This window comes from Aythya ferina, assembly GCF_964211825.1.
Source record: "Aythya ferina genome assembly, chromosome: 1".
Classification (NCBI taxonomy): domain Eukaryota; kingdom Metazoa; phylum Chordata; class Aves; order Anseriformes; family Anatidae; genus Aythya; species Aythya ferina.
In genome coordinates, this window is record NC_140296.1 from 185,177,247 (window position 1) to 185,190,670 (window position 13,424).

General features: G+C 35.9%; 1 protein-coding gene across 4 annotated transcripts in view; it reads right to left on the minus strand.

Annotated features, from left to right (window-relative positions):
* GRM8 (glutamate metabotropic receptor 8) overlaps positions 1–13,424 on the minus strand; it is a 346,560-nt gene that overhangs the window by 179,346 nt on the left and 153,790 nt on the right. For all 4 annotated transcript variants that reach the window (XM_084495137.1, XM_084495138.1, XM_084495139.1 and 1 more), the window contains 3 exons: positions 8,950–9,085; positions 7,280–7,434; positions 5,823–5,960 (listed from right to left, as the gene is read on the minus strand). In XM_084495137.1, the coding sequence (XP_084351263.1) occupies positions 5,823–5,960; positions 7,280–7,434; positions 8,950–9,085 (429 nt within the window). The remainder of the gene's footprint in view (positions 1–5,822; positions 5,961–7,279; positions 7,435–8,949; positions 9,086–13,424) is intronic.

Below are 13,424 nucleotides of genomic sequence, written 5' to 3' on the forward strand. Positions count from 1 at the left end.
CATTCACTAGGTTATGCCAATTTTGCAGAGGGTCTGAGCTGGAAATAGAATTTCTGGACTCAGAAGTTGCTAGCAAACACATGCACACATGTGCACATATATATGTGCATTGAAAGCACTCCAACTTGGCAGCAAATGTAACAAATTTAAAATGGCAACATACTCTATTTAAATGATTATGCAGTGGAATATGACTCATAACTTTATAAAACATTACAAATCCAAAATTGATATGTTTCCCAACAGAATACAAGACTTGAATTCCTATTTATGAATAAAATTATAGAAAAACAAAGATGTCTAGAGAGTATATCAAGAATTTATTTTTCATAGTAGAATAAAAAGCTTTTTTAAATTATATGATTTGTAGCTGAAAGTAAAGTTTGACAGCTAGATTGAGAAGTGACTATCCACTAGATATAGTATAAAGAGATCTAAAAACACTAATAAATGGTGAAATGCAAAAATTGGATGACAGCAAGCAAAATGAAGAAACCAAATCAGTGAATGGTCAGCATATGTTAGGTCCACTGATTTGATGGCCCTCAGATTTATTAAGTAATACTTTTGCACATTAACAGGTGCTGGGATTAAATACTATCCTAGGGATACTATTGCAGAGAATAAATACTCGAATCTTCTGGAATTCTGTAGTTTCTGGAATAAGAGCTGGAACTGGCCCTTTTCAAGAAGACTGAATGTACTTATTTTGATCAAATGTTACCTTAAACTATAGCCTTTTACAGCTTATCTGTCTGTTGGACATTTACAACTGAGAGATGACAAGGTTTATGCCTGCAGTTCTCTACCATCAGGACAGAATTTGATCTAAACAAACATTCTGACTTGAAGTATGGCACAAGAAAGTCCATGTTTCAGTCCTGCTTATTTTGGCAGAACATCACTGACCATACCGAGACATCGATTTTTTCTTTTGAAAATTGACTACTGAGGCTTCAGAAATTGGGAACCAGACAAAATCTTTAAACATGGTGAATTTATTGCCCGTGGAATGTTGTCATAAAGGGAAAAGAACATCGTTTAAGTTTTTGAAAGAGGTCTTGGTGCCACCTGGGACATGATCAATTGTCCCAAAACCAAAAGTAAATGCTCTTTGGTCCCATACACTACTTAATGACACATGATGCAGTTTGATTTAACGTTACATTAGAGGAAGCTTGGGACCACTGCAGTGCAGCTACCCATAACACACAACTTCCACAATTCTGATATAAAATCCAAAAGACGGAATAAACAGTTCAGATAAGTTCAAATGACAAACAATCCTCAGAGCCTTTTCTATCCAACTGATGTGATGGGTCACAAAGATTCAACAACCAACTTAGCTCCTGCTTATTATGTTGCACATCTGGCTACTGTGACTTTCACTTCATATTAATGTACTTAAACAAAACAGCAATAGACATTTTATAAAGTCAAAAATACTTCTGCAAAGTGTGTATAAGTGACATTTCAAATGAGATTGAATAAAATGGCAAACAGCAAAGCAAAAAAAATATGTTAGAATTGCCCTTTCTACCTCTCATACCTAAAGGTACTGGCTACAACACACAAGCTACACAAAGTGGGGGAGCATACAACTCCTTCTGTGTGCTCGAAAACAGTCCCTTCTGAGTCTTAGTGCCTTTTGGGAATTGTGATACAACTGGTAAATATCAACTACTAAGTTGCATAACATCTCTACTACATCTGTGCTGATTTTTAAAACTTTCTGTTGGTCTCACTGAGGAAAAAAGCTATTTTAGCAGAGATTTTATTAGAATGGAACTACTACCCAAACTAAATAGAGAGCAATGCGCTTTGCCTTTGCAAGATTCACAGCCCTGAAACTCTCAGTGTTCTGTAAATTTTTCAGAACAGGGTTGTATATACATATGAGTAAATCTGCTTCTTTCTGTTATCTTTTTAGGTGTGCAATTGTATTTTCAAATAGGTTAGTTAAGAGAAGACAAATTATGTATTTGTAAAGTTTATACATACGAGTATCTATTATATTGCACTGGGATTTTTTGCAGTGAAAAAAAATAGTTCTGTTTGATAGAGCAAATTGAAATTAGAGTAATTTACACAGGCCTCTACATGCTTTTGGAAACTCTTCTTCCATCTTTATTTTTAGCAGTGCAGTCAGTTATTATAGGCAGTTGAAGGCTGATTAGGTTTGCAGAGTAGTTAAAATGCTAACCATACAAAACAGGAGATACTACTTCTGTAACTGTAAAAGGATGTGCATGAAGGAGCTTTTTTAATTAACATTTTTGTTGAAGTTTTATTAAAGGACCACACTTCACTGTTCAAAGACTGAAAATAGTATGACAAATGCATGCCTTGAAGGGATGCTGAGGGGAAAAATCATAACAAATCTCACTGGAACTGTACTTCATTATGTCAGATTTGAATTTGAGGCTACCATTGTACACATTAAAATGGTACAGTAAGCAACTTTATTTCATGTTAGATTTCTGTGTGTTTATATATGCAAACACAAAGAAATGTCTATATGCATATGCATAAATATATGTAAAGAGGACTTCTTCAGAATTTTCATTTAGATTAGAATCAAATATTAACAGTCTGTGAGGTTAATGAAAGCAAATATAATTTAATTCTTACCATTGTCCCTTAACTATTAATCACTACTGCTGTTTTCTATTTCTATCATTCTGCTTTGGTCCTCTGAAAGATTGATGCTGTATATTGTCAGACCAACAACTAAATGTAGTATTTAAAAGAGTGCTCTGTGTAATCTTCATTTTCAAATCTTTGTATTCATAGTGTTGTACATTTCATGAGAACCATGTTGTCTAGAAGCCTACCTTAAGTAAAAGCTAATGCTGACAACTAATAGCTCAACAGACAGGAGCTGGATTTAACACCAGGAATAAATCCAGTCAGCTCACTATGTTTCAAAGTAATGCTAAATCTTGAGCTATCTAAAACTTGGTCCACAACATGAGTCAAGTTGGAAGCTGAGGGTATGGGAAAACTCTCCAGGATGTTAAATTTAAAGCTAGTGCCCTACTTCCTTTGCCATCTCCTGCTACTGTGGTGCAAGCCATGCAACGCAAGTAATCAAAGGATGAATGGTGTCTCTGCCTTTAAAGTTTTCTGCAAGGGCATAGGGATGAATGAAGAGCTTTTTATCTCCTCATTTCTCATTCCCAAAAAGAGATTCCAGTGCTAAAGAAAGGCTGCTGGAGGTTACTGAAGGATTCATGTCTCATTAAAGATCTTTTTATTGAATACAGAAAATCTGTACCTTGAATAAATACGTAAAATAAGACTTTTTGTAGATCCACAGATGGTGCTGTAGTGCACAATTCTTTTATATTTTGTTGTAGTAAGACGAAAAAATGTTCTCTGCACATTCTTTTCCCCTTCCCGGGTTAAAAAGATTTAAAGGTAGTCATTGAATTGCTTCATGTTTACAAAGTCAATGGCCCAATTTGACTTTTTTTTAATATTTATTATTATTTGTTAATTCCAGAAAGGTTGTGACAAAATATCTCTAATATTTTTCAATAAACTATTCTAATACTGATGATTTCATCAATGTGCACTTACGTTCACAAACACATTGATCTAATAGCAAATCAATAGTGGCAAAACAATTATGTTTTCAAAGTTAAGGTGAATCATTGCTTTCTATAAACTGGCAAAAGTCAGAAAAAAAATCAAGTAAACTCAAGAGAAGCTTCTTTATTTTATAAAGAAAAAGAGGCTTATTTATTTTATGAGAAAAAGAAACATATATTTTATCTCTAAAGCACAAATTCTTTTAGGAATAAGAAGCTATACCAATCATAAATAAACTGTATTTACAAGCAGTTTTAAAATATTTTTTCTTTAAGTCAAGCATCTCTTCCATTGTAGTAATCTACCTTAAAGTTGTTTAAGTCAAGAGTCTTATTATTTATAGATATCCTTGCCTGCAGGAGAATTTGTAATTTTTTTCAATGGACAACCTTCATATGAGACTCTGCCTACCTCTTAAGCCCATCCCTTGCTGCTATGTTTATTTTCTGAGTAGAGAAGATATGTTTTCTTTCTATTTTCTAGCACAGAAGAATTACTATAATTTTGTTTCATAAAATATATGGCTATATATTTTAAATCACAAGGTATTTTGAATATTAAGATATGGTCTATGCATTTCATATGCTGCTTTTAACTTGGTACTTCAATTTGACAGATGTGATGAGCTAAGACAAGTCAGAAAACCATCTGTGGTAACACTTAGAGCTTCTCAAAGTACAGTCCATACACCACTCATTCTACCGGAATAAAGTCAAAAAATAATCTATTTTCCTCTTAAAATACTAAAAGAAAAATAATCCCTTCTCAGTCATGGATAGCTACCCAGCCATGACTTACTGCTATATGAATCAACACCAAGGATTGCAGGATTAGAGTAATGAGTTATCATTTAGCTCAGTGAGGCACTGAATTTCATCCTTTTTTTTTCCCATTGGAGTACATGGTAAAAGGTAGAAGACCATACCATTTCATCATTGTTGAAATGAGTGAGCACATGCACAGCTGTCACATTTTTGTGCGAGGTATATCCCTGCATTGTGAAGCACAGTGCAGTAAGACTGTGAATCAGTGGTACAGTACAAATAGTATACATGTGACAGTTCAGGAACTCTAGGACACATGAAGCATGTTCTTAGAGAATGCATTGTAAGTCTGTCTGACAGTCCCATAAGAACTGGGGTGCTGGGGAGAAGCTCGTGTTTTGACAAAGTTTGGAAGAGCACCCCCATAATAAATGGTGATGACAGTGTCATGAGTGTCATGAGACAGAAAGCTTGCAACAGCAAGTGAAAAAAATGTTTACATTCCATTTGAACAAAAACGTTTGATGAAAGAAAACACTGCCAGAAAATCAAGGTACATGGATGATTTATGTATGCAATGCAAAAAACAGTGTGTTGCTGCTGCTACTAGTCACAGAGATAGTGGTCTCTACCAGCACTGATTCTGGTGGTAACAGTAATTAAGCAAACGATAGCAGAAATACTGACACTAGGAAAAAAATGTATATACAAAAAAAGTAGCATAAATAGTCTGCTGTAGTCACAGAAGACTAAAGGTAACACAAGTAGGAAACTCTGGGACAACTCAACTCAAGAGAAAACAAAAAGACAACCTTTCAGAGATGAGATGAAACTCAGAGCTACTGGATTATCTGTCACAACCATTGTGACTAGGTATGATGCCTGAGCAAGCAGGTTTGAGAAAACCAGTGCCACTGACACACACTTTTTGTTCAAACTTCTTAATACAATACAGAATCCTGTTCTTTTCACATAAGGACAAGTATTAAGGACATATTGATTTGATTTTTACTCCATCCTGAAACACAGTTTGTAAACTAAATAAGGAGTTCATGACCTGACCTGCCATCAAGACCTCAACAGCTTAAAAAGAAATTTAATTTGCTCTCTGTAATCTTCAGGGATAACAATGTGAGAACTGCTGTAATGTACCAGTTCACTAAAAATGCACATAGACAACTATATACGGATGAGAGAGAAGATCACTGAAAACATGAATGGAATCAAACCATGGTCCTTAGCAAAATCTGTACCATTATTAGATTTGCACAAATTAACTATAAGCTTTCTCAAATACCTCCCCTATTTTTTTTCTTCAGGTCTGAGCAAAAATGTCACACTTTTTTTAGAACATAATAATTTGTATAGGAGAACTGAAGAGAGCCATGAGACTGATCTGCGGAAAGCAGGTCCTTTAATACTCCAATAAGTAACTTATAAATAATGTTTTGCTTTCACAGTTACCTGTGCATTTCTTGATATTGCTATTTCTTTTTCCATGGGATCCTAACTTGCATCCAAAGTTCTCTTCCCAAAATTCTGCAAACCATACATTTCTTCGATTGTTAGCAAGCGTTCGGCTCCGAAAATATCTATCAAATCCTACATCCAAGAAGAGAAGTGAGAAAAAAAAAAAGTATTAAAATATGAAACAGCATAAAAGCATTCATTTAAAGATGATAATGGATTTTGTATGAATTTCATAGTAAGTAAAAGCTTTAGGTGCATTGTAGATTTATGCTCATGTGCATATCTAAGATTAAAAATTAGCATATTCTTTACTATTTCATATTTGCCATAGAAAAATATATTTTTAAATATCTACAGTAGTTAAAGAGTCTGTAAAGCTCCAGCAGAACTTTATAATTAAAAAAAAAAAAAAGCAATGCAGATGGATAAGGGAACAGCTTAATTTTTAATACAACAGATGACACAAATAAAGAATTAGATACATACAAGAAATTAGAAAAACTTTAAGTACTACCAACTAAATATCATGATTTAAATAAATTTCTTCCCATGGCCACCTAAAATCACTGTGTACTTCTCTGTTGAACCCAAAGACTTTCAAGTCACCTAAGCCTCCCACCTAGTTGAGAAACAATCCCTTAAACCTGATCATTTTCTGCACCAGTTTTACGCCAAAAATCCAGCCTTAATGAAATTATGAGCAATATACCATTAAATCCTTCATAAAAATTACCATGGGGGTAAATTCTCCAAGCAGCATCAATAGTGCCCAGCTTTTTCAGTTGTTTACCAGCTTAGAGCACTTATGTCCAGGTCTCACTATGTCTTCACTCCCTCACTGGGGTGAAGTGGTTCAAACCAAAAAATTCTACTTGCTAGAAGATGCTATATACACCACATCATAAAGTTTGTTAATATAGTGGATTCTTAAAGTAAGAATTATAAAAAATTTAAGCGAGGAAAACAGAGTCTAGATTAATCTTCTCCCATGAGAATGAGCTGATTCATTAACAGCCATCTGATGCTTTCTTTTTTTTTGTCCAAAAGAACCACCAGACTATGGTTAAGAAACCCTAGTGCTCTAATTATTAGCAATGAGATTGCTTAATTCAGCATCTCCTTATCTTCAAACTATATTAAAAATAAACAAAACCCATTGAAACAAGTACTCGCTCAGTTCTTTAAGAAAGCAATTGCTTATACTTTTGAGAAAAAAATTCAGGCTCTAGTCCTGAAAGAATGCAAACTTCACTTAAGTCAGAGTTTTGCAAAAATCCAGAGGACATCCAGATTTCAGACAGCCTCATGCTCAGTTTTCTTTAGGTGTTCTGCTCAGTAATTAAAGACATTTAACTTTACTCCTACACTGATAAGAGAGTGAGGTGCCTAAGAGCTAGGATGTTAGAACATTGTCAGAGAACTGTTTTTTTTTTGTGCCATTGCATTCCTACCATCTATAGATGTTCTTTTGGGCAGGATGGTTACTGCTCCTTCTGCAATCTCTTCCTGATGTTGAACTGGTGAAATTTTTGACCCCCAACTATCTGAGCCAATCCACAGGAAATGTCCAGATTGATTAGCTTTTTTGGCTGCTTCCAGTATTCGCCTGAAAACAAACAAATAAATCACTAATTAAATAAACTGCAATTACTAGGAATTTTAGTATCCCCAGCATTAATTCTGGCTATGCATAACTAAGTTCACACTAACCAGTTAGCCACTAATTTAATTTGGACAACCTAAAATATATTCAACAACAGATGCACTGAACTTAAGCTACTGTACTGTACCTTTTGTTTCCTTTTTAGCCATATTTGTCTAGCATTCTTATTGGTTTCAGACACCAAATAACAATCTATTGCAGCTGCACTTACAGGTAAGAACTTGGAACAAGTTAGTACTGTTCACTGGGTAAAAAAAACGGGCTGGATAGCCAGGACCAAAGGGCTGTTGTGAATGGAGTTAAATCTGGTTGGTGGCCAGTCACAAGTGGTTTTTCCCTAGGCTGCACTTGTATTGAGACCAGTTTTGTTTTAATATTTTTATCAATAGACTTGACGGGATTGAGTGTATCCACAGTAAGTTTGCAGATGACGCCAAGTTAGGCAGGACTAGTAGGAAGGCTTTGAAGAGGGATCTGGATAGGATGGATTGATGGTCCGTGTCCAGTTGCATGGCATTCAGTGAGGCTAAATGACAGGTGCTGCACTCAGTTCATAACTGTATACAGTGCTAGAGGCTCTGAGAAGAGTAGCTGGAAAGTTGCCTGGCAGAAAAGGACCTGGGGATGCTGGCTGACAGCTGGCTGAAATTAAGCCAGCAGTGTGCCCATGTGGCTGAGAAGGCCAACAGCATCCTGGCCTGCATCAGAAATAGCATGGCCAGCAGGACTAGGAAATTGAAGGTTCCCTTGTCTGTGGCACTGGTGAGACCACACCTCAAATATTGTGTTCAGATTTGGGCCCCTAACTACAAGGAGGATAATGAGTTGCTCAAATGCATTCAAAGGAAGAGCCACAAAGCTGGTTAAGGGACTAGAAAACAAGACATAGAAGGAGCTGCTGAGGGAACTGGGGTTGTTTAGTATTTAGAAGAGGAGGTTGAGGGGAGACCTCATGACTGTCTACAACTACCTGAAAGGAGGTTGCAGCAAGAAGGGTGCTGGTCTCTTTTCTCAGGTGACAAGTGAGGAAATGGCCTCAAGTTGTGCCATGGGAGGTTTAGACTGAACACGAGGAAGAATTTCTTCACAGAAAGAGTGGTTAGGCATTGGAACAGGCTGCCTAGGGAAACGGTGGGGGTGCCATGCCTGGAGAGATATGTGGACATGGCACTTAGGGACATGGTTTAGCAACAGGCTTTGGTAGTGTTAGGCTGATGACTGGACTTGATGATCTTAAGGGTCTTTTCAAACCTAGATGATTTTCTGGTTCTAGTTATCCATGCAACAAAGGAAAAGCATGTATTGTAATTTTAACTGAATTTCTTATCATCAGATTTCCCATTATTTTTACACTGGATTGAATCTGAAACCTCCCATGCTACTCTATTCTGCTCCAGCCAATTGTGTATCTCTGTGAAGAGAGAACATCTTCAACATACAAAATTAGCAAACAGGCACCTAATATCATCTTCATTCGCAAACATGATCACTGCTCGAGCATTTGGAGTTTCCAACAAGCGCTTGATGATCTTTTCAAATTCTCCTGGTCTTGGTTCCCGAGGGATTTTGAGTGACTGAGCAATGCAAACACCACCTGAGATAAATTAAAATGAAATAATAATAATAATAATTTAACACTTAAATATTCACATTTTCCAAGATTTAGATAATCCATTTTTTAGCAGGTAGGCAAAAAAGCAAGATGCTCATCTGATATAAGCCAGCACAGCTAGTCAAACATTGCCTTATCTATCTGCTTTGAAATATGCATTATACAAATTAACACTCTTAATACTGCATTAAAGATTACAACTCAGTTACTTATTATTTTATTGTTTATATAGAATTTAAAACAACATCCTTAGCCAGAACTTTGAGCACTGTGCTGTGGCTCAGCTGGACTGTGTTCCACAGACTTACCCTGATTTGTCACAGTTGAGAACCCAAGTTTGTCCTAGGATTGCATTTAAGCACAGACCTGCAATTTGACAGTTATCTTATGTTCATAATGTGGCTCTTTGGCATCAGAAGCTATCATACATCTCTGCTTCTTCAGCAGAGAGTACAAGGTTAACAATAAATGCTGTGGTTACAGAATCAAGTAGGGAACTTGAAATCTTCATTTATGAATGAATAAATACAAATCTCTTCAAATTGTTATTATGACATTCTTAATTAAGTTGCCTTAATTATTTAAGAGGTGTGGGTTGTCACTGAAATTACTAATCAGCAAATGAACGCAAACTCAGAGATGATATTTATATCTCTTCCTGACAGGAGGAAGACGTTAATTGAAATCTTTGCATTTTACCTGTCCTTCTAAAATGGACAATTTTCTACAGAAACTTGGTGACTTCTAAAGGTTGTCACAAACCAGTGCAGCGGATTCTCTGGTTCCCAGCTACCACACTGAGGAGACTAGGAGAGAAATTCACTGAGCCTGTTTCATGAAGAAGAGAGTCCAGATTACCACTAACTTCCTGCACCACAAGCAATCTTTCAATGATTATTTCCTGATTTAATTATTTTTTCTTTAAGAACTATTGCCCAGATTTTCATTGATACATCTAACAACAAGGTTTGCTGTTGCCTGTTGTTATTCCCAAAATAAGAGTCTTTTATGGAGAATCTGGTCATTAATAAAACCAGAAAATTAAGAAAATGAGAAGAAGTTTATTTCTAACAAAAAGTGATGTGTTACTAGAGAAAGGAAAACCAAATGATAAAATTTGCATGCCAACATCTGAATGCTTCTACACTGAAGATGGCCTGCAGTGTGAGCAATAATAAAAACATGCTTTGGAGAAGTTGTTGTATTTCTAATGGATGCTTGTGGTTATTTGTGGATGTTTAAGATCATTTAGTCATATACATGTCTGTATATTGCACGTAATTACACAAATAAAATCACAGCTGCCTGTATTGTATTGGAGAGCCTTTCCAACTTTCTGAACAGTCTTGTCCATTCTATTAAAATATCAGCTTTATGCTTTTCCAAATGAATATAGATGAAACACACTATCAGTGATAGGATTTAAACAAAAACCGAGATTCAACCAGATGCAGCTTCTTCATGAAGAAGCTACAGAAGCTACTTGTGTTAGTTCTCTTAAGGTGAATGTATTTAATCTTTAAGAAAAACAAACAAACAAACAAGAAAAATGGTATTTATGAAGTCTTTTTAATTCCTTTTGATCATATGTAAAATAGTAAAATGCTGTGTGTTCATTATCACAATCTTCTGCCTTTGCAGAATCTCATCGACCCCAATAGTTCTCTGCACAGGCAGAGACTAAGTTTGAACCAAATTTAAACATGTAGTAAATGAAGCACAGAATTATCAACTGCCTGTATAAAAATAAGAACTTTAAAATGAAATCAGCAGGTTTTAGTCACAGGCAAACATATCACCTTTTTCATCCATGCATCACTTTCTGAGTATATTATACATTTATCAGTTTGGGAGATAAAGACTACCACATAGATTTATCCAGAATTTTTCTCCTTTACATGAAAAAAAATAATATTTACAAATCAGAACATCTGCCATTCCTAACAGAAATTGTTTGTACACATATCTTTAACATCCATAAATAGTACAAAGATATATAATAAATAATTTACTATGTCAGCCTTAACATGGAATATAGTTCCTTTTTCTGGCAACACATTTCTCCACTTTTTTATGAACAGCCTGGCTCCCCATGACAGCTAATTTGCCAATAACAACAGATGAGACCATACAGCAGGTGACCCTCATATACACCAGGTATCTTTGACAATCCAGTAATGAAAAGATAGACGCCACACTATGAAAAGCTTCAGCCAATTTTCTAAACTGATATTAAGCTACTATGATAGAGACTTAAAAGTCCTTTACTGTAACCTTTTTCTCAAGTAATGGGGCTGCTCATATGTCAGTGAAATGTTAGAGAAATATTTAGCAGTCATCCTGTAAATTTAAGAAACAGCAATTCACTCCTAAAGAAAGAAAAACTGAAAAACAGTGCTAAGTTCTCAACTGTCCCCAAAGTCAGCCAGGCACAAGAAGTAAAACAGATCCTAAAAAAGTGACATCAAGGAATAATTTGTTACCTCATAAATTTTGAGAGTATGTTTTCCAACCATTTCTATTCATGCAATGGCCCTTAGGAAAAAAAAATTTAAAAAATCTCTCCCCATGAAATTCAAATGCAAATATTACAAAATGTGTAAATGTAATATACTATCTACTGCCATCTACAAGCTGTGTGGAATGGATATCAAGCAATGAAAAACTGCAGTATCTCAAAAAGCTATTTTCAATGAAAATGATATAGAAGAACCACCATTCCATCATTGCAGCAGCTAGTTCAATCATGACTGTACTGTGCATCTTAGCATCTCCACGTTAAGAATAGGAACAAAATAAAATGCACTTGAGCCTTGTTGCTACATTTATAATGAATTGTGTAGGCTATCTCAGGCATACAAAACTCTCTGTGTACACCTGTATCTATATATTGCATACACTGCTCTCGCTCAAACAAATAACAGAGTATCAATTTCCAGGCAAAGATGAAATGCTAGATCCACAAAGGTACTTACAACATTTCACTACCTAACATCTCAACACCGTGCTGCCTTTGAAATCTACAACCTGGGCTAGGTGCCCAGGCACAGAAAGAGCAGTGTCTAGGAACAGGATTCGTAGGAACCAGTAGACTGAATACAGAATAATTAGAGCTAACTCCAAAATAGCTAGCAGAGGTACCGAGAAGAAGATGGGTTCTAAATCCAGTATTTAGGATACAGTTGAAAAAATGGAAATCTCTCCAAATAAAGATGAAAGAGGGTTTGAGAGCATGTGTCTTGTATTTGATACCAGTAGATTTACCGTTTGTTGCAGAGATGCCAAAGGACAGACAGTTCAGGCACCTAGTGCCAACAGAGGATTTATGGCTGTGAATCATAAAAACAAATCATGTCTGCATGTTTTACCCTGTCAGCATTTCTCACCGACTTGGCAAGATGACTGCTTGTCCCTGTTGCTGGCTTCTATACACACCTTTCTAGGAGTGTGGCTTCAAGAGCTAACTGTCTTCGTACTTAAAAATGAAATTCTATGTTCAAACCTGGTCAGTGAAAAGGATTTATGAATGGGCTTCAAAGAGTGTTGCACTAAACGACGTTACTGAGACCATGCGAGTTAGCCAGTCATACTCATTTCATTTAGTTCAAGTAGGAACAGGGACTGGTACCTATTCTTGTATCTTTCCTAAGTAATATATATGACATAGAAGATGAAATTAAGGGTTTGCACCTGTCACACACTTTAAAAATATTAAGATGGCACTGATGGATGGTGGTTCTTCACCTCCTCTGTGCTAAATATTAAAAAAAAAAAAAGGGCACAAAATCAGTATCTGTCCTCAGATCTGTAAAATGAAGGTATAAATATGGACAACACTATATTAGTGATGATAAGTATCTACTTGCCTTTTGTCTAACAGTTATCAAATGTGACATCTGGCACCTGGGACCAGGGGACCATGGAGGGAAGGAGAGCAGAGCTGGGAGCTGGAAATTGGGCTCAAGGCAGGCACTGCCCCATTCATAACCCAGAGCTCAGTCCAGCCACTCTCCACTATGGTCAACAGCTCATAACTCGTGCTTTTAAAACTGGGACATGATCAGCCCCAATCTACAGCAATATGTTGTTGTTTTCTCCACTGTGATAAAAATCACATTTTAAATTGTTCCATGCTAGGTTTGGCTTGCTTACAGGTGCTCTGTATAACACAGCCTGTGGGAAATAGAATATCACCAAATGAAAAACTGGTAGATTTTGAAGATATTGCCAGTATGATGGATCAATAGGCTTTTTCCTTTCTTTTGTGCTCCTACAACGATTCCTCCAATGGAAAAAAAAAAATAGAACAAAAGAGAAATGC